Source organism: Nycticebus coucang, chromosome 1 (genome assembly GCF_027406575.1).
Source record: "Nycticebus coucang isolate mNycCou1 chromosome 1, mNycCou1.pri, whole genome shotgun sequence".
Classification (NCBI taxonomy): domain Eukaryota; kingdom Metazoa; phylum Chordata; class Mammalia; order Primates; family Lorisidae; genus Nycticebus; species Nycticebus coucang.
In genome coordinates this window covers 156891715-156913628 of record NC_069780.1, presented here as the reverse complement: position 1 = coordinate 156913628, position 21914 = coordinate 156891715, and the positions used below count along the sequence as shown (strand labels likewise).

Below are 21914 nucleotides of genomic sequence, written 5' to 3'. Positions count from 1 at the left end.
ACACTCTCAGCCTCAGAAAGTGAACAAATGAAGCAATTTAATATTCTCAAGGGAAAAAAATGTGCCACCTGTACGCACATAGATACACACAAATAATAGAAGATCAATGCTGAAGTACCAAGAGAGTAGGAATTGAACACTCTGCTCGATGTATATCCGAAATTACTTAGCCACAAGCCTGGATAAAGAACTTTTTCTGCTTCTTCTCATGGTTCTGAAGTTCCTGAAAATGGAATCAAACTACACTTTTAAGGCAGAGAAAGGAAAATATATCAATTCCTTTTTTTCTAAAACTTCTTTTTGGGCCAAACTAGAAGTCTTTGTGATTGGCCAGACCTTTCGATCTATAAAGCCACGCATATGGTCTCCTTTCGAATATGAAAGATGTTCAGAATGAGGCTATACTTTCCTACTGGTCACCAATAGACCAAGTTGTCCTGGGAAAGAAGGAGCACAGGAGCAGTGTCACTAACAAATGCCTCTGTCCACGGTGCAGAGGCGCCGTGGGTCGCATCATGCTAGGCTTCATCAGCTACCCAATGCATTGTAACTCGGGAGGTAAGATAAATCAAAAGGATGACACTGGATTAGATTTGAAAGATGAGAGCTCTTCCAAAGTAATTGCAGAGTGTATATCTCAGTGCTGTTGACTTTAGGAGGTTATTGAAGTCAAAAGTCTTTGCAACCAAACTAATCTTTCAAGAGATGGTAGCAAGTAAGCAGAATCACGGTTTTTTTCCTCCAAAGGAAATTTCCTGGGAAAAGGTGGAATTCTCCTTTATACATTTGATTCATACCATTTTTGTATTTAATCTCATCTTTTATTATATCACCAGCTTTGGTATTTATTTTGAATGCAGCTCACGTGCAAATGTATATTAAGCAGGAGAGACAGATTTTCTATTCAAGAATATTTTCATCTGATTGCTAAATTGTTTTGAGTGCAAGTGCCTGAAACGAACTGAAATGCGTCATTTCTGACACTTATTGTTACCAGAATTTAAGAAAATGTCCACAACTTCGCATTTTCTATTTGTTATGTGAAATGTTATAAATTAAATTTAGGAATGGAGAGAAGGAAAGAGTGTTATAACTGATTCCTCTGTCTTTCGTAGCCTACTGTGTGTGAACGGGAGCTGTGTGTATTTGCTTTCCAAACCCTGGGAGTAATGAATGAAGCTGCTGATGAAATAGCAACTGGAGCTCAGGTAGTAATATGTGACACTTCATTATTTCACATTTTGATTTGAAAAATTTGTTCCAGTCCATTTGTTAACTTTACTCTGCTGTTCTTTGGGGAATATTTTTGGTAGCTTCTTATTAAAAGGAAAGCTAGCATTTGATATTTTTTAGATTTGAACTAAATTTTCTCTCCTCATTTAATGTGTGTTTTGCCATTTTGCAATTGCCAAGGGGAGAAGTTAAACCAGCTTCTACTGTATGAAAAAGAAATGTAATTCTTATCTTACATGGTGAAGTTGAGATACTGAAACCCTCCTACCTGCTTTATGTAAAATTTATTTGTAAAGGCATACTGCCATAAAACGGGAGCCAATTTATTTTTAAAACATAAGTGAAACATAATAGGCAGAGTATATAATAAAAAGATAGTATTCAATTTTACAGTAGCAATGTGTATGAGATTGGAAGAAAAGTGATTCCATCAACTTTTCAGTGTTTTTTTCACTTAGAGAGCCTGACCGAACTACTAATTCACCTATAAGAAAGAAGTGGAGAACACTTTTTAAAAAGTTAATGAATGTTAACAATAGAGACTATACCAACCATATCTGGAAGCATGTGGAATGGTACAATATTTTAACACAATACAGTATTGGCAAAAAGTAGAATGACGGCTAACCACAATATGGATTAAGTTATAAACAAATTCAATGTATGGGGGTGGACATAAAGTTCGTGTGCAGTTTACAATAGTTTAGTACAGTAAATTGTACATGAACTTTATGTCTACCCTGTATGTTAAAGTAGGTATCGTACCTTCCCTAACTAAAGAACTATAGGTGGGAACAAATAACCTGCACCGGATGGGACATCAGTTCAGCTCTTCACCTTACTAATTGTTACTGGAATTTCAGAATTTATTCTTAAATTTGCATGCAAAAACAATTTCATTGGAAGCTTACTGAATACAAACTAGAGGACGGTAAAACTGAGTGTGCACAGTGCATCAGATTTTTGCATTTATGCAGTTTATAAATAATAAAGGGAAATATGAACAGTTTCCTATAAACACACATACTTTGGTTTCTACTTGAAACAACAGTGAACACTAAAGTGTGAAAGAATTTCACAATCATAATTATATAAAAACTCAAAAAAAAACTGAGGAAAAAGTGAAGAGCATAACAGATTTAATAGAGGAAAAGATGCAAATTCATAAAACATGAACGTATAGTTCAGTAAAGGCACAAAAGAAAATGTCAACAGGACGCCATGTGTAACAGGAATTGCCAGTCTCTTGTTAGTAAAATTCACAAAGACGGACAGGAAAAATGACCATGCAACAGACATACTGTCATTCTTTCAACGAGTCTGGAATGTCTGCTATGTAATAGGTACTACACCAGAGGAAGGTACAAGAGTTCATTAAGATAGATGACAGCTTAGACCTTACGAATTTACATGCCGCTGAACTTCATTATTTCACTAACCTGTGATACATTTATCTGATGATATATTAAGGCCAATATTTTTTATATAATTTGATTATAAATAAAAATAGTACAGTCGAAAATTAATCTTATGTGATATGGAAAAAATTATTCCTTGACTAATATAAATTTTAAAAGTGTACATTGATATTACTCCTACACATAATGTGCACAAATTTGTGTATTTATGGCACTAAGAATCCCAAAAACTAAGAAAATAACTAATATATACTTAGAGGACTACGTGGAAACTCTTTTTTTTTAATCCTTTGAAAGGAATATTGTTAAAAGCAAAAAAAGACATTAATATATGTTCTCTATATAGCTATGTACAAATAAGTAATATCTTACAAGAGGTGATGTATATGTGTGAATATACTTACCTGTATATTTACAAATATGTATGTATGTATGCGCATATATCCTAAAATTACTTCAGGTAGTAAACTTGCAATTTGGGGATTTTGCTGGGTATAAATTTCTTTTCAAGCAAGGAAATTTAAGGCTAGAAGTAAATTATTGATTAGAAGGAAGATTAGCATCATGCTAGCAGTAAGGTAGGTTGATAAACTAATAGGTGGCCTTTTTTCCTTGTAATAGTTACATCTCTAAAAATAGTGATTCTTAAATAAAAATAAATACTAAACTATAAATGTCTAATGATAGTTATAGAGCACAAATGTTTGGTCAGCTTAATTTAGTGATTTAGCTCTAAAGATCAAAGAACTCAGTGGTTCTTCTCCAAAGACAATATTCTTTTCACTACTTTGTTTTTAAAACAGATTCTCCTATATTCTGGGCATAATCCTAAAGATTATATGGAAACTACTCCGTTTTCTAAACAGAAAGAAACTCTGCCTCATAAGTTTCATTGCATCAGTTGACCCTGAATTTTAAATAGAGTTTTGGGGGCTGTAGTGACATTGCTCAGGAGACTCAACTGTGATGACAGTGTCCTGCGGTCCAAGCAGCCACCGTTCCAGGCCTCCAAAGATTGCTTTAGCCAGAACAGTTCCATTTTATTTGTTTATTTATTGTGCTCACATGTAAGATTCTTTTTAAAAGTTACTATGCATTGTTTTGACAACCACTGGTTTACAGCTCTGAACCCACTGTCTTTTTTCCTACTGCATTGTGTATTGATCGGCCACCCCTGCAGGTGCTTTTTCTTTACCCATGTGGACCTCCTATCCGTAAAATACTAATGATTGAATTTATCTTATTAGCAGAGTCCTGAGTTCTTTCATACTTCAAAATGCGGGGAGGGGCATGGGGTTGCTCTACCAGTTGAATTGCAAGTAATATAATGTCCTTTGAAGGCACCTAATTGAGCAAACTCGCAGAACTTTTATCTTCGCTTGTGTATAGTACGAGGACTTGCTTGAATTTAATATTTCTTTGCATTCTTGCCTTAAGTATCTTAGTTATCCTCTAAATTCCTTCTTCAATCATTTTATTCAGTCTAAAAAGGATAAATGTGTATCACTTATTGTGTGTAGTACTTATCATATATGCTAAGGTACTATTTAGAATATTTAGTTTTTAAATACTGGAATTGGGGAAATCATTTGGGTTAATCATAGTTATGTGTCATCTTTTACTTTTTACAGTGATGTTCTACTCCATGAAAATTGAGAAAAATTGAGATTTGTATATTGAATACAAATCCAAATAGCATTGTATAAACTTTTTCTTTCTTTTTTCTTTTCTTTTTTTCTTTTTTCTTTTTTTGAGATAGAGTCTCACTATGTCACTCTCGGTAGAGTGCCGTGGCATCACAAGTCACAGCAACCTCCAACTGTTGGGCTAAAGCGATTCTCTTGCCTCAGCCTCCCAAGTAGCTTGGACTACAGGCGCCTGCCAGAAAGCCCAGCTATTTTTTTTATCACACACACACACACGTGTCCAAAATGGCTGTTGAATTGATTCTTCTTTCTCAGGAATTCTCGTTGGGGTTTTTATTTCATTAGAAATAAAAGAAGAGTATCGGGCGGCGCCTGTGGCTCAGCGGGTAGGGCGCCGGTCCCATATGCCGGAGGTGGCGGGTTCAAACCCAGCCCCGGCCAAATTAAAAAAAAAAAAAAAAGAGTATCTGGTTAAGGTGCACTTCTTTGGGGTAAAAGGAATTTAAGTAGAGAAAAGGAAGACAAAACAGAGTTGTGTTATGTCCTTATTTTATCTGTTGCTTGGAATCTACCTTAGAGGATATATATGTATGGATGTACACACACCTGTATATGGAATAGTGTGTCAGAAACATTAGCTATTTCAGTTCTAATGTTTTCTGAATGAGTCTTCTGAATGTGTATGTCTGTATACTTGGAGCGTGTTATGTTCTGTGGCTCAGGGTTGCTAATTAATTATTTTAGGTCATTGGAAATTGTGTATTCTGTGATCGGGTGGCTGTATTTTATGAATACACACACAATGGAGTGAGCCCTGTTGCCATTAGGTTACAGTGTCCCTCTCACAAAAGCAGGAGAATCAGAAATTGTTCCACTCTTACTGTGCATTTTTTAAAATTCCCTTTCAAAAACTTTCCCCAAATACCTTTCCTTACAAAGATGCATATATACAGATATGTGTGTGTGCCTATATAATATTGTGTATATATATTGCTGCCTTAAGTCACTTGTATTTACACAAATATGTCCATTCAAGTGAACTCCCTCCATTTGGACACTATCAGTTTTCCTGATTCAGTTTCCAGATACATATTGTTTTGGGAACTGGGGAGAGAAACCAGACTCTTAATTGCTGTATAGCACTGCCTCTTGGTAAATTGTGCAGAGGGATCACAGGATAACATAGGAATAAAGCTATTGTATTTAGCGTATTAAAAGTCATTAATGGCCTCTGACAGAGGAAGGAGAAAGAAGGGAGATGATGTCAGGCACTTTGCTATTCTAGGAGCGCACCAGATTCTTTTTCTGCATGTGTGGCTGCCTTCACCGGGAACGTTTTCTCCCCAGATAGTTGTCAGTCTCCGGCCCTCACCTCATTTAGGTCCCCGTTCAGACACTACCCTCTTTCCTAGACAGTCGAAAATAGCACCCCCTTCTGCATTATTCTTTCATGCCTGCTTTATTTTTGTAGCACTGAACAGTACCAGAAATTTTAATTGAAGCATATATTTGAATAACTGGCTTTTTATTCCGTACCTTCCCCAATAGACTATAAACATACCAGGGTAGGACCTGATGGTTTTGTTTCTTGTTTGATTCTATGTCTCGGAACAAAGCTAGCAAATATTATGTGCTTATGACAAAGAGGTATTGGAATGTGAGTAATTACTGGCAGCCCATATTTATTTTGAATTAGCTGTCAGTTGGTTCAAATTTGCTCTGAAGTCATGATTTGCAGATTTGAGGGATAAGTAGCAGTCCTCAGTCTTCCTAAGTAACTTTTATGCCACCATAAGAAGGAGAGTAAAGCATTTGCTAAAACCTGAAAGATGGTAACTGTCTCGTGTGTGTATTTCCAGGTGGTAGATCTGCTAGTATCCATGTGTAGGTCTGCGTTGGAATCTCCTAGAAAAGTTGTCATTTTCGAGCCATATCCCTCTGTGGTGGACCCTAACGACCCTCAGATGCTGGCCTTCAACCCCAGGGTAAGTGGCGACCCTTAGCACACCAGTCACAAAGCCGCCTTTAATAGGAATTGCAATTTCGGTCTCATGAGCTTTCTTCTATCTAGATCTCTTTCTCATCAACGATATCCATGATTATTTTAGTTTTATTGTATATTTTTGGAGGTTTTTTGACTTATATAACTTAATTTTAATTTTAAAGATCACGGGTGAAGGACAAGTTTTCCTTTTTCTTTTGTATTTTCTCCTCAACCCTCTCTTTTGTTTCCTCTTCTCCCTTCTCAGCTGTCTGAAGTTTAGTGAAAGTTGCATTCATATTATTAATGGACCAGAATTTCTTACGAAAACAATTTTATAAATAGTCATGAAGATTAGGCAGAATCCTTCTGAAATAACAATATTTTCAAATTGCGTAAGACCTAAGATTGCTTGGTTTCTATTACTATTCATCTTGAAATAATTTTATAGAAGTAACGATATAAAATTTCCTTGGAATAACTTTCCTTACTTCTTAAATGGTACCAGTGCTCATACTTACATCATGCTGAAAAGTGAATTATCAGTTGGACGAGCGTATGTTGTCATTGGCACACTGTCAGCCATATTCTAATTGAGGGAAAATAGAAGCAATTGTGAGACTTGAAGTGGATGTTTGTGTTTGGAAGGATTCTGTGCTTTCTTTGTTCATTATTGTATAGTGTTTTAGGGGCAAAATCTTGAATCAGGAGTCCAAAATCTTTTCTGATTTCTAGATGTTTTGCCCAGTAGACTGAATGTGATTTTGTGTAGTTATGTAAGGACGGTAGCACGGTCTGCTTTCCTTCCTCCTGACTCACATTATAAATCTTAAGTCCTTGGGGCATCTTATTAGAGTCTTCCCCTTTTATTTACACAAAATAGTTACTGCTTTCCAATTGACCCCGAGGAAAAATTGGCATACAGAAATACTGTGTTTCTCTGGTGACGTGTAGACTTGCAGAGCTTTAGAAGTGAATACTGATTTTTAATTTTTTTCCCATTAAACAGAAAAAGAACTATGATCGAGTGATGAAAGCACTGGATAGCATAACTTCTATCAGAGAAATGACACAAGTAAGCATATTATCTTCTGGTCTTGTACCGAATATTTTTTAAATGTCTTACTAAAGTGTTAGCCTTGTGGTAAAATGTAGACTCTTGTATTGCATGGGGTATAATTAAAATCATCTTAAGAATTTTGCTTTATTAGGATGTGTTTAAATTACAACAGTTCATAAGCATTGCTGACACTGTGACTTTGGGACAGTAAGTACATAATTATAATCCTAATACTGTGCTCTCAAACTCAGGCAAGAGCCTTGAGTACATGTGGATATGTCTGGATATTTTAAGGGAAAGGTTAAACTGCCACCATCTTCTTAGAATGTCAATTTTAATTGATAGTAGCAATTTCAAAACATGTTTTAAAATCAAAAAACAAATATTCTTTAAAATCAAAATTTTGCTAAATTATTTGATCTATAACACAGAATCTCAAAACCACTTTGGAAGATGCCAGGCACTCTGAGAGTATGAGTGTATCGTTTTGGTGACTAGGGAGGGTATGGTGGAAAAATTTGATGAATAAGGATCAGGGTTTGTTATGAAAATCTGACACAATCCTGGGCTATAGTCCAGTACTTGGAAAAGTACATGCTATTGAATTATTGAGGCCTTTCTGCTGCCAAAGAATTAGAGAGAGGTTTAAAACTCATCATTGTAAGTAGAAATTAATAATCCAAAACTGACATCAACACACATTATGTGTACATATAATGGTTTGAAGGACTTGGAGAGCCTTAGAGAGCCTTATAGGCTTATAATGACTATTGCCCTGGGTCACTTATTTTCCCTGGGGAAGGAAAAGCCGAATGAATCCTCTTGTCACAAGGCCCACTGAGTTTCTACCCCACTCACTCCCCACCCTCCTTTCCTAGCATCATCTCTCCTTGAAGACAGCATTCAGAAAGTTCATTTTTACATTTTCCCATTTTGATTTTTCATTCTTTTGATCATTATTTATTTTGTAGTCAGATACTCATTCATTCAACAAATAGTGTGTGTCAGACAGTTGGTAAATAAGAGATCTTTTAATTCACAAGTGCCACTATTTGCTTAAAAAACACCGTCTCTTCCATTTGTATTTCTGTGCCTGTACCTTTCTGTATTATTTGAATTCTTTTTCAAACAAGCATTCATTGTTTGTATAGGAAAAGAAAACAATAAAATGCATTTCCATTTCAGAAGAAAAAAGGACTTAAAGCACTATCTTATGCAAAGTTAAATAAACATTTTAAGACATGAAAAAGACTTTGGTATAGGGTATTTATACTATACCCTAGGCCCTGATTGTTCTTGGGTTCAAAAATAGCTATAAACTCTGACTGTGGAATCAGCTCTCTGCCAAAAATTGCTTCCTTTATTCTGGGTCATGTGTAAGCTATTTTAATAGAAGGCATGTAGACGGTTGTCAGCCTAGGAAGTTAGAGGCCAAAATTGTGTAACCGGTCGTCAATGAATGTGGCCTGTGACCTTGGGCAAGTTGGTGAATTGCTTGGTGCCTCAGTGTCTTCACTGCTGAGGTGGAAAGAGTAACACTGCAGCCTCGGACAACTGACTTCATAGGATGCTGTCAGGTTGGATTGCATCAAATTCTTCAAACCTCTCTGAATAAATATAACATTATGCTGTCCTATTTTCTAGAATGTACTACCCTAAAGATGGCCCTGAATTGTCATAGAGAGATTATTCTTTGTCCTATGGAATGGTTAATTATCTGGGTAAATTCCATTAAATACTTTTGAGAGAAGGGTTCTTTTTATGTAAATTGTTTCCAATTTTCTATGTACCCTCAGATACGAGCAGCATGAGTAATAGCTATCATATATTTTATTAGTTAAATAAAAATGACCTGTAATACTAGCACTCCAAGAGGCTGAGGCAGGAGGAGGCAGGAGGATCACTTGAGGTCAGGAGTTCGAGACCAGCCTAAACAAGAGTAAGATCCCTGTCTTCACAAAATATAGAATAATTAGCCAGGTATGGTGGCTCAAACCCACAGTCCCAGCTACTCAGAGGACTGAAGGCAGGAGAATCATTTGAGCCCAGGAGTTTGAGGTTGTTGTGAGCTATGATGACACCACTACACTCCACTCTGGGCAACAAAGGGAGGCCCTCTTCCCCTCTCCCCCTGCATTCCCCTAAAAATGGTCATTGTCAAAGAGACACTTTACAGGAGACTTTAAAGGTAACAAGACAGATTTCTATGTAGAGAACTGCATAGAGACAGCTCCCGTATCATCTGAGCTCAGCTCCAGCAAAGACAAAGGTAACCAAGGTTTTTAAAGGTAGAAAGAGAGGAAACAAAAGGGATATGGGGAAGTGAAGAAGTGAGGAAAAAAGAAGGGAGATGGGGAATTTGTGAAAATGAAGAGACTCACCAGTGGGCCTGGAGAGATTACCCTTAAGGACAAGACCTGAGATAAATGGAAGCCAGGCTAAACGTCAAGTATCTTAACATAGCGTGTGAGCAAGTCCTTTGTGGAGCACGGAGGTTCATAGTTTCCATGACTAGGGTAATTGTTGCTGTTCCCAAGCCAAGTCAACAGGTTTTCAAGTTTGACTAGATTGGGCATATTGTTCAGCCTAATATTCCTTTTGTAAAAAAGGAAAAGATGAATAGTTTAAGAAAATCAAGGACTATAATGGCTTTTTTTCCAGGCACCGTATCTGGAAATCAAGAAGCAGATGGATAAACAGGACCCCCTTGCTCATCCCCTACTGCAATGGTATAAAATTTTAGTTTCCCTCTTAATGAAAACAGCATTTTTTTTTTTTATTGCCTGCTTTAAGAAAGAAAGGAAAAAAAAAATCCTATTTTGCAAGCCCTGCAATGCTACATAATTCTACAAGCCTATGAGACCTGGTGATTTTACAGTCCAAGAGTCCTTAGTGACTCTCACTTTAATTAAAATGTGTACATCAAAAAGGGAAGAAAATGCTGTCATATGCACTAACAGGGATATATATACGCAATGCGTTTGACAGCAGTTTGCCTGTAGTTGTAAAAGATGTGATTAAACTACATGCATGGTAAAGGAGTTTTGGTTCACTTAATTGTCTAGTCCAATGAGGACTAAGTGATAGCACTCACTAGCTCAACCCTTGTGATTGAAAATCTTTCTAATTGAAAGTATGCTTTGTATATTTTGCTCTTTTAACAAGGACAGTATAAATTTGATTAACTCTTTGATCGATCACTGCAGAAGATACATTGTTTCACAATGAGTCTGGTAAGAGACCCCATTAGTCCAGCCGGTGATCTGGAGGAAGGCTAGACTACAGACTGGAGAGGTGGCTTGATAACTCACTTTGCTATAATGCCCAATTCAAATAATTTGCCCTCTCCTACTTGAAATAATTTAATTTGCCCTTTTATTTTCTTACTTGCAAAATGAAGTAAATAGTATCTACTCCACCATAATTTACAAGGGGTTTTGTGGACATGTCTGTGATATCATTTTGAAAGCTTAGAGAGTGTGGGATTTAAGGGTTATAAGAGATTTGTCTGGATGAGCAATTATTCCATGCTACAACCAGGAAGTTTTAAAAGTGTATAAAGGGGGGCAGAAGATTCTTAATGATGATCCTTTAATCTGCTATCAAACCTTAACTTTGTCCAACAGTTATAATAGATGTTTAATTCAGTCTACCAAACTATGACAAAAGTTAGGTATAGAAGGCTTCCTCTCTGTGTCTTTCATGATTTGGGCTATTAAAATTCTGACGCATTCAATAGAATAACACATAATTTCCATTTTAACCTTTAAAAATTTCTCATTGTCATACTCAAATAGAAGGTAAAAATCTCACCTATCTAATTGCTTTCTTTTTCTCCTTGAAGTCAGGCTGACGATTAACTTTTAAACATTTGTGATGATCCCCTGCAGCACGTTTGTCACTCTACTTTCAGGGAAAAGAGAGTCTAACGAAATGTTCTGCACTTTTCCCTACTTATTATTTTATCCATTGAAAAGCATAAAACGGTCCCTGCTTTTAAATACCCAGATTTACTCTTTTTCAACTGTAGTGTCTAAATATGTTGAATTTTGTATAGAAATCTTTGCATACATGAGCTTAAAGAGATCCTCACACGTTAGAGAAAAAGAGTCTCCAGAAGAGCTTGTTCCTAATTTCGGCAATGTAGAGAGAGGGGAAAAAGGCAGACGTATGAATCAACGGCTGATGTTTATATTTAGATTATCATTATTCAAAAGTATATCCATAAATGTTCATTCTGCTTATATTTGAGGCTGTGCTTATTAAAACTGTATATCTTTTAGGTTTTAAGGAGCTACTTTCCAGTATATTTTCTTAGATTAGAATGTTATCTTTTTTGTTGTTACATAAACTCTTTAGATTGTTTCAGAAAACAAACCAAAATTACATAATTAAATAAAATTATTACCATGTTTAGTTTGTAGCACATAAAAATAAATTTCAATCGCTTGCCAACTTAGATGAAAAATTTTATTTTTTTTTATTTATTTATTTATTTATTTATTTATTTATTTATTTTTTAGATGAAAAATTTTAAATATGCTTGGTATATATTTGTGACTGATGCATCATTTTAATTTCAGGGTTATATCAAGTAATAGGTCACATATTGTGAAACTGCCAGTTAATAGGGTAAGTTGTTTTTTCACATACGCATACAGAAATGGGAGGAGTACCTCTATTTGTTGGGAGAACTGACCCCTGTGATTTTTAAGGCAGCCGTTCTAAAAATTGAAGTAGACCCAGGTTAAGTCTAATTCTTCAGCTTGAAATTGCCATTCGTGCAGCAGCTCCAAACCTTTCTAAGATATCAAATTTATATCCAGGTGCTGGCCGGACCTTTTAAATATATAAGAACAGCAATATAAGATCATTTAGTCATTCCACAAGTAATAGAAAATATTATCTAGAGATTGACCAGAAGAAAATTAATGTACTTTGAATCATTGTCAGTTTGTGTTATCACTTTCATTTTTTTTTTTAGTCTGAGAAGATACTGCCTCCAGATACCTTATTTATTTTCATCCTTATAAGCTTTAATTTTTTTTACTTAAAAAAGCTAATAGAAAAAAATAATAAAAAAAAAGCTAATAGATTCTGATTTTACTTCTGATTGTCACTTTAGAGTAATACCTAAAATCTTTTTTTCTTCATTTGTGAATCTATAAACATGAAGATTTTTATGTACTATATTTCTGTGTAACGGTATTCCTAAGTAAAAGGGAAACAATTAGAAAAATTTGTCAAGCTAGTAATCCAAATAGTTCTGCTTTAATCTCTTTCTGTGACCAACTATTTGAATGTAGGCCATTTCCAGTTTTATACGTACGTGCAAATAACGCATAATAATAATTTTCGCAGTTTTAAAATTTTAAACTTTTATGCTTAGCAAACTCCAGAATATTTCCCCACTTGCTAGTGTATACTTTGGGAATTCAATAATAGAAAGTCTTAAAAAATAAATGTTATTAAGAAGACAGATCTGCTTGAACATGATTACATACTGTATTCCAAAACTAAAGATAAATGGCTTTGGATGTCTGTTTCCTATTCCTTTCCCAATAGTTTAAGGAATAATCTTTTATATTTGTAATTCCATGTGACTTACAATTTATGCAGGATTTTTAAAAAATATATGAATTACCCTATTAGGATGATTAGCATAAAATTACTGTAATCTGAAACTGGATAATTCTTAAGCCAGTAAAATTTGAAATTGTCATCAGCCTGTTTATATGTTAAATTTGACATGTTTTTCTTTGTCATTATTTTAAATGGCAGCAATTGAAGTTCATGCACACTCCCCATCAGTTCCTCCTTCTCAGCAGTCCACCAGCCAAAGAATCCAATTTTAGAGCTGCTAAAAAACTCTTTGGAAGCACCTTCGCATTTCAGTGAGTTAATCACACTTCACGTTAATGGGGATATGCTCCACCAATTTTCTAGCAATGCGCGGGGAAGAAAACATTCTTTGTTAGTACTTGGTTGTTTATGTTCAATAGTCTAAATTACGTAATGCCTGAGTGGAAACTCAAAACTACTTATGGAGACCACTTTAAAAGATCATTGATTTTCTGGTTTTGCTTTTTCCTTCTCCTCTGTTTTTATAGTGGCTCTCACATTGAGAACTGGCACTCCATCCTGAGAAACGGTCTGGTTGTTGCTTCTAATACACGACTGCAGGTACATTTTCTGAATGCTGAAGCAAGACCTCATTATCCCCAAGTACTGAGGTTCAGTGAGCAATCCTGGTGTTATGTTTTCACTTGCAGAAAAAGGAAACACATGAGCTTTAAAACATTGTATGGAGGGCGCCCTGTGGCTCAGAGGAGTAGGGCGCGAGCTCATACACAGGAGGTGGCGGGTTCAAACTCAGCCCCGGCCAAAAAAGAAAAAAAAACCTAAAATATTGTATGGAACTTCCAATAAGCATAAGTGTGTTTTCACAGAAGAACTGAAGCAAAATTGATCTATATGCAATGAAAATAAAAAGTTGAGTTTTCTAAGAGAAAACAGTAAAAGTCACACTTTAAAGTAGAAAAAATTATTGTGCACAAAATAAAACCATACCAGTATTCTGTACATTGATCCAACGTACATGTCTTAAGTACTGGACTTCAGTGTGGGTATTTGCAGATAACAAAGTGTAAAAATAAGCAAAGTGGAGACTGGGTACTAAAGAGCCATCTGACACCTGCTTTCAGCCTGTATTTGGAAGTGGCAGGGCTTGTGGGTCCTGTCCTCATCTTTATGTCTTTCATCTTGCACATTCTACTTCACTTGCAGACAGATAAATTTTTCATTGACAACAATAAGGACGTCAGGACATGAGTTGCTCGACCCAACCATCTGAGCTAAATCTCAAATATGCTAACACTTGAGGTGATTGAATTAAATACAAATGTCCAGAGATTTATGTTTATTGGATTAGTATTTAGTTCACACTAATAGGGTGTGAAGGACCTAGAACAAAGAGGTAATGAGAAAGAAGTTTAATGTTCTGAGTAGTTTCTTAGACCAGTTAAAGAGTTTCATTTGATAGAACTCCTGTAACTTGAATAATTTATAAGAAAACATAGGATGACAGTATTATATAGGGTGTCCATAAAACTCTTGTGCAATTAAAAATAGACAATTATGGCCAGCCTGTATAATGAAAATCTGAGTAGGACAGTTTGTTTTTATACTATAATAGTGAGTAAGTCTTATTCAGAATGCTTTCCTGTGTACTTCAACCTTGATTCTGTTTGTAGAATTTTAGATTTATTAAAGCAAAAGCCTACCAGGGTACTTTATTGTACTTCATGACTCTCTTTATCACTAGTAGGGTGGAAAACATTTAGCAAGGGTCCTTAAGCACAAGGATATTAGTACTGTTTTCAGATTGGCCCCTGGAGTAGGAGTGGTATCATTTTTCTAAGACTTAATGTTCCAACATGAAATTGATTGCCTTCTTTTGTCAAAGATTAGCATTTAACACATGGGCTGACCTCTCTCTCGCCATCTCTTCCCATTTTAGCTCCACGGTGCAATGTATGGAAGTGGAATCTATCTTAGTCCAATGTCAAGCATATCATTTGGTTACTCAGGTACTCTTGTATTTTATTTCTAGCTTGAAATACATTAGGTTTATGTTTCTTTATTGTCGGACAGTTTTCTATTGAGTGACTGACGCTTATTAGGTATTTGTGTATTACATTCTTATGATAAGTTCCAGAAGCAAAAACAAAGGTCAGATGTTAGAATGAACTCATAATGCTTCCCTGATGGAGTATATGCTTTGTCGATTTAAAAAAAAATTACTTTATTTAAATATTTCTACAGCTATTCCTTCTACAAATAAATATTGAGACTAAGTATGTGCAAAACAACATACATTTTAAGGCACAAGAAGCACACTTACATATTATCATTCAGTGTAATTCTATATCATAGGAGCTCCTTATCTCTGAATTATTATACTATCCATAAAGAAATTTTGAACATTATGAAAAAGTTAGAAGTTAAAAAACACTCAAACTCATCCTTATTGACACCTTCTTCTTAGTATTTTGGTGAGATCATGGGAAAATACTATTTTGTACTAAATTGAGAGTATATGCTCATGTGGACTTGGTATGGCTTTTTTGTGACCCAGCTTCTGAAGTTGTGTGGTGTTACTTCCCGGGTACACTGCTGACTGGTTAAACAGATACAAGCTCTTCCTTATTTGAGAATTGGGAGGAATTAGGTCCTGTCTCTCTTTTTACACAGAGATTTTATTTAGGACCCTAAATTTTTTATTTAAAACCCACAAAAAGAAAGTTTTAAGCACTTCCAAAGAGAATTGGAAGTGGGTCCATCTCATGAAGGAGCAGAGGTGAGAGAGACCTCGATTCTGTCTCTTGATGAAAAAGTGGCAAGTCATATATATTGATAAATGTTCCAGTGATCTTTAAAAATACAATATGGTAACATAATGCTAAGAAAATAAATAATAGGAAATATAATAGAAATAGGAAACAGAATAACATAGTTTAAAGGAGAAAACAATTAAAATCAGACTCTTAAATGTTCTTAATACAGAACAAAATAACAAACTAAAGAAACAGTTTACATAGATAAATACTTCCTCAGCACAGATATGAAAAATCATAACAAAGCCTCAAGCACTGTGGTTTTCTATTGGGCAAACTGGTGTATAGACTACTTCGATTGGTTTGTGAAAAGGATTAAGGGAAGGTACAAACTATGGGTGGATATAAAATTTTATCTGTGTGCATTTGTTTGGGGAGAGGGTTCACAGCTTTCATCAAATTCTTGAAGGGCTGTGATCTGAAAATAATATCAGAATCACTATAGTAAGGAGCAGCTCGTGTAGTGGTTTTGAGGGCTGAAATTGTGGAGAGAGCAGAGCAACCCCTCTGCAAATGGAAACTGTGTGTCTGAGATCCCAGGTCTGCTCCACAACCAGACACCACCCTCCACTGCACCTTCTGGGGGAGGTCGGACCTGGAAAGGGGTGGATAAGCATGCTCTGCATACTGGAAAACAGGCTTTGCAAATAACCACAAAAATCAACATGGATCTTAACTTTTGATGTGACAATAGATGAGTACGTTTTAATAAAGTGTAGATACAAATCTACCTATTTAGAGACAGATACGCATTTTAGTTCTGTCTAAAATCTTCTACAGTAAGAAATATGGAATTTACAGAGTAAGTGAAGACATGTGAATATCACAGACAAATGAATTTATATAAATTTTCTTAATTAGGAGAAATAATGAGTTCTACACAGAAATGACCGTATGTTAGCAATTCACGAAGTTAAATTATAATGTCAATCATTTTTCCGATGTTGTTCATATTTCCCACCCTTTATTTTCTCCTCCTAACGAAATAGTAAGATTCCCAAAGCCTTTCAAAACCAAGTTTTAAGAATTGTCTAATTATATTTATTTTATGCAAGAGAAGTTCCTATTTCTACTTTCAATGCAAACAATTACAGACTGGGATTATGACTTGTAACACACCTAGGACCTCTGGAACCCACTGGTTGTCCACCTCAGGTGTCCAGGGTACAACCAGTCGTGACTGTCTCTGGCCTAATACAGTCAAACCTTTGATAGGTTGCACATTGAGCTTTATCGGAAAGCTTTGTCCCTAAATTATAATTTTGCTCATGTTTTCAGGGATGAACAAGAAGCAGAAGGTATCAGCCAAGGATGAGCCAGCTTCCAGCAGTAAAAGCAGCAATTCATCACAGGTGTTGTAGCAACTTGAGTGACTGCTTCTGATTAGCCAGCTGTGACCTCATTAGCCAGCAGGACTTCAATAAATACTCAGGCTTTTTAAATCTGCAAAGTTATTTTAAGTGGTCATTAGTCATAAAAGAATAAAACCCTAAAATGTAATAACTAAATTGCCCCTCTATATAATAATTACTCAACAGATATTTATCTCCCACTATAATACCAGAGATTCTTCTAGACATTGGCGTACAGTAACAACAAACTAGACACATACTCTTCTTGGAGCCTGTATTCTACCGAGGGGATATAAACAATTTGCACGTATTGTGATAGCATGCTAGATGGTGGTAGATATTACGAGAAAAGTAAATAAGGGAAAAGAGATGTTTAATGCTGGAGGATGGAAGAGGGAACTGGCAGGAATTTTAAGTGGGATGAACAGAAAAGGAAGTTCTAAGAAGGTAACATTTGGGTTAAAACCCATAGAAGGTGAGGGCACGAACTATGTGGATCTCTGGGAAAAAGAACATTTCAGGCAGAGATAAGAATGACCACAAATCCCACATTATTTCAGAGAAGACAGATACGTTCTGGGCAAATTAAAAATCTAGCTGATGAATAATGTGACTTTAAGTTTAAAAGACATACATAACTAATCTAGTATCTGAAAACAAAAGCGCCCTAGAATCAGATTTTCTACGTGAAATGTTTAAATGAGTAAATGAAACTCAATATGGGTTGGTTTTGGATAGTTATTTCATCTGGAATAATTGATTTTAATGTTTGAAAAGATCATGCATATTTAATTTTGTTTATCTTAAAGAGGCCAGGCTTCCACTAAAAATAAATTTGAGTTCTAATTCTATGTTGTGAGATTACTGAACTCTAATTTAGCATTTTTTTTAGTTCACTCATCTTGAGAGTAATTCAGTAATGATTATGTACAGAAATTAAATGATACAACAAAAATAGCTTGATATTAAAGAGAGTGCAAAGATAATGATGCCAGGCTAGTTAGGAGCCATTTTAGTGACTATTATTTTTTCATAAATGAACATTTTTTTTTACTGGAGTGCCCATTTTTACTCTAATTTTTAAATTTTTTTGGAATTCAGTCACAGAAAAAAGGACAGCAGTCCCAGTTTCTGCAAAGCCGTAACTTAAAATGCATAGCCTTATGTGAAGGTAAGTTGAAAGTTTTACAAACCTCATAGTATTATTGCTCTATCTTACCCGTGTTTAAGAAAACAAGTCTATTTACAGCCTGATTATGGTGCAGTAGTGAAAGATTATTCCTCACGATCATCTTGAAGGGCACAAATGGAAAGAAAGTACAGTAAAGATCATAAAGGTTAAAACCAAATTGCAGAATTGGCAAGAATTCACACAGTGATATATTTTATTCCTGGCAGATATTTCAGAATGGTAATTATATCTTTCTGATCGAGTAACGCTTACCTCTTTCGTTAATGTGCTGCCTTCCTCTTTCAGTTGGTATTTAAATATATAATACCATGAAAAACTTCAAAGAGAAATCAGGCACTCGGAAGATAACCCATTAGGTTTTTCTGTTTCTACACTGCAATTATTCTTCCATCTGAACATAGAAAAATTGAGAGATGATTTCCAAGATCATATGCTTTTCTTTGTTCTTTAAGGCTTGTATTTGGCTAAAAGTCCACCTTTTCTTCTTGTGTTATGAGTTTCAGTAGCCATCGTCAACTGTCTTATATTTTCAACACTTGATGGTTTTAGAGGTGCTGCGTTGCTGTCTAAATCATTCTCAAGTCAGAACCATCTGCTTTTGACAATACACAGTGATTGGCTTCCTTTATTCAGATCGTAAAGTTGTGGCCTTCATTGTTTGTGTTTACATTTCTTGATAGGCAATATGGTAAAACACTTTTTATATATTTATTTATCCATGCAGTTTTGCTTTAGATTTTGAAGAAAAGGGATATAGTAACTTGGAATAAACTAGTATTCCTTTAGAATAACTTTATCTTCCAATTCCAGTGATCACCTCACCTGACCTGCACAAACATGGAGAGATATGGGTTGTCCCAAATACCGATCATGTCTGCACACGATTCTTTTTTGTGTAAGTGTAAATGCTCACGTTCGTATGTTACTGTCTTCTCCACAATTGAGATGTCGTAGTGACTGCATTTTTATTTGGTAACTTTAAGTGCCGATATATAGCAGATGGGTGATTGAGTTTAACATTAGCGTAATGGTTTTGTTTATTTTCAGTAAGCCGTAAAAACCAAAGTGATGGTTAAATGCTACACGTGTTAACGTAGAAGAGCTAAATGAGAACAATTGATAACTTACAACTAAAGAGCACATCCCCTGTCTCTCTGGCCGTCCCTCTGTGTGTATGTACAGATACTTAATGTTGATGTGGGTTTTTTATTGGCAAAGCTCTTAAGAGCTGCATTAAAATATAAAAGCATTTTTAATTCCTAATTAATGGGCACAATAGACTGGTCTGATTTTCTCTCCTGCCCCTCGGCTCCCAGTCCTTTTCCCTTGCTGATCTCACCTCCTCTATGATCTTGTCACAGAAAGGATTTCAGGGGAGAGTTGAGTATATATGTTTTGTACTTTATTTAGCTTTCTAAAAAGAAGCTGAAAAACTGAACTGGCTTGCTTTATGAGTCATGTCAAAATGACTGCATCAAGAACGCTTCAGTAGACTGCATATTCATAGCAGCTTGAGCGCTCAGCATTTGATCTGTTGGCTTATTGACAGACTATTCACAGCGGAACGTACAACTGCCTACTTTTCTTTTGAATGGTATGAAAAGTGTGACTTTCTTATGATACATATTTATTCACTATAGAGATATTTCTCAGCGTTGAGGCAGCAAGGAGAATAATGGAAAGAGCCCTGCTTTCAATCAGACTGTTTTGAGTCCTGGCTGAAACAGTAATTAGGTGACATTTGCCAGGTTGCATAACCTCTCTTAAGTTTCAGTAAAATGAAAATAATATGCCCACCTATATCAAAACCTAGCAGAAAACAGGTGACCTATGAAAATATATTTTTGTTATCTACAGGTAGATTATTTACAGAAGTATTGTTATAAGACAAAAGAAGGTCCCGTGTAGTAACCCGGATCTATTAGTACCGGAGCTGTTAGGCGCTCCCAGGTTCATGAGGTTCCAGTCACAGGTATTGCATCCAATGGCCTTGAGGATTTAGCAGAAAGGTAACTTGAGAGTTTTTTTCTTTTTCACTTGCCATCAGGACAAAAACTGGAAATAGTCCTGTTAGGAATCCCCCTGGCCATACCCTACCAGGAGCTAGAGGGCAGTGGAGCTTACAGACAGTTCCTTACAGGTCAGCCTCCTGGGGCCAAATGAAGGGGGTAGGGAAGCTCCTACATCTGGGTGCATGCAGTACCTTTTAAGGTCATTATGGAGATTAATTTAATGGCAGGTCTTCGCTGAAGGACACATCAAATATTTTTTCCGTCTTCTTTCATAGCCATCTTGATTGTTACCTACTGTTGGAGAATCAGCCTTCCAACAAGAAACCTCCATTCACGGTTATTTTATTGAATGACCTTGAGATTTTAATAGAAAAGTAACTTTATTTATTTATTTATTTATTTTGTCATTTGGGATTTGTTGAGGGTACAAAGAATTAGGTTACACTGATTGCAAGAAAAGTAACTTTAGAGTTTTTTCTTTAGCCTGCCATCAAGTCAGTTAATCTACTCCTTAAGCATCTTGCTAAAATTCAAATCTATTGCACTAAATAAACAAGCCTGGATATTTAAGTAGAGAGTACTATTTCCAGTATTCTTTCTTTTACAAAAATTATACATAAAACATATCTATAGGTATATATATGTTTGTGGGGGGGTGCATATTTAGTGGAGAAAAGGATATATTTCACAAGAAAAATTAAGGAAAAAAATCATCTGAAGAAAACACTTGCTGTATACTGAGATACTTTCCATATAATATGCAGGAAAAAATTAAATTAAGATAATAATTTTCGTTGCTTTATGAACACAAATGAGATTTCATCTCTTTTCACCCTCAGGAGAGAAGAGACTCATTAAAGAAAACTGATAAAGTTCAAAACACATCAAATGGAGAATCCATTTGCTAATTAATGTACATTCTAATTACAACCATCACTTTCTTTCTGTATAAAAGATAAGAACACAGAGTCCTACTAGTGATGAGACCCCCTAGTGAGTGGTGGCATCTAGAAAAAGAATAAATTGATGAGAATGAAGATCATCCAAAAACTCAGTTTCTATCCTTTATTAATTTTAATTTTTTAATACATAATGTGATCCCTGATGTTAAAAGTTTTTGCTGATGACTAGGATGTTAATATAGTTTCCTTTTTTGTCTATTATTAGGTGACTACATTAAAAATTAAAATAACTTCCATGCTAATGTGATTTCCAGAGTTGAGGTAATAAAACAGTCATTTAGTATTCTTTCCAACAAGTAAACACATAGAATGAGAGAAAGATTGGGAAGAAATTTTAGGGGAGAGACTGGTCCATAAGAAGAAATTGAAAATAAAAGTTTAAAGAGGATATCAGGGGGACGGGGAAGGAGAATGAGAAGTTTGAAAACATTTTATTGGAAAATTCCAAAATGAACGAACGTTAATTAACTGTAAATGCTCTAGGCAAAATGTAATAGGTCAGATGTTAAAACAGATCCTAGCCAATTTCTAGTACTTAAAACTTGGTTACATTACTATCCGTGGACCATGTGTACAGGGGCAATTAAGGCTCATATATGTGTATAAAAATAGCTATTTTCAAAATGGCAGAAGATACGGAAGTAGGGATGAAGGGAACGTCC

General features: G+C 35.4%; 1 protein-coding gene across 3 annotated transcripts in view; it reads left to right on the top strand.

The window, feature by feature from the left end:
- PARP8 (poly(ADP-ribose) polymerase family member 8) overlaps window positions 1–21914 on the top strand; it is a 182599-nt gene that overhangs the window by 156020 nt on the left and 4665 nt on the right. For all 3 annotated transcript variants that reach the window (XM_053590897.1, XM_053590890.1, XM_053590904.1), the window contains 11 exons: window positions 1116–1208; window positions 6157–6282; window positions 7288–7353; window positions 10000–10067; window positions 11922–11970; window positions 13120–13232; window positions 13449–13521; window positions 14858–14927; window positions 17013–17086; window positions 18188–18257; window positions 19089–19173. In XM_053590897.1, coding sequence (XP_053446872.1) covers window positions 1116–1208; window positions 6157–6282; window positions 7288–7353; window positions 10000–10067; window positions 11922–11970; window positions 13120–13232; window positions 13449–13521; window positions 14858–14927; window positions 17013–17086; window positions 18188–18257; window positions 19089–19173 — 887 coding nt within the window. The remainder of the gene's footprint in view (window positions 1–1115; window positions 1209–6156; window positions 6283–7287; window positions 7354–9999; window positions 10068–11921; window positions 11971–13119; window positions 13233–13448; window positions 13522–14857; window positions 14928–17012; window positions 17087–18187; window positions 18258–19088; window positions 19174–21914) is intronic.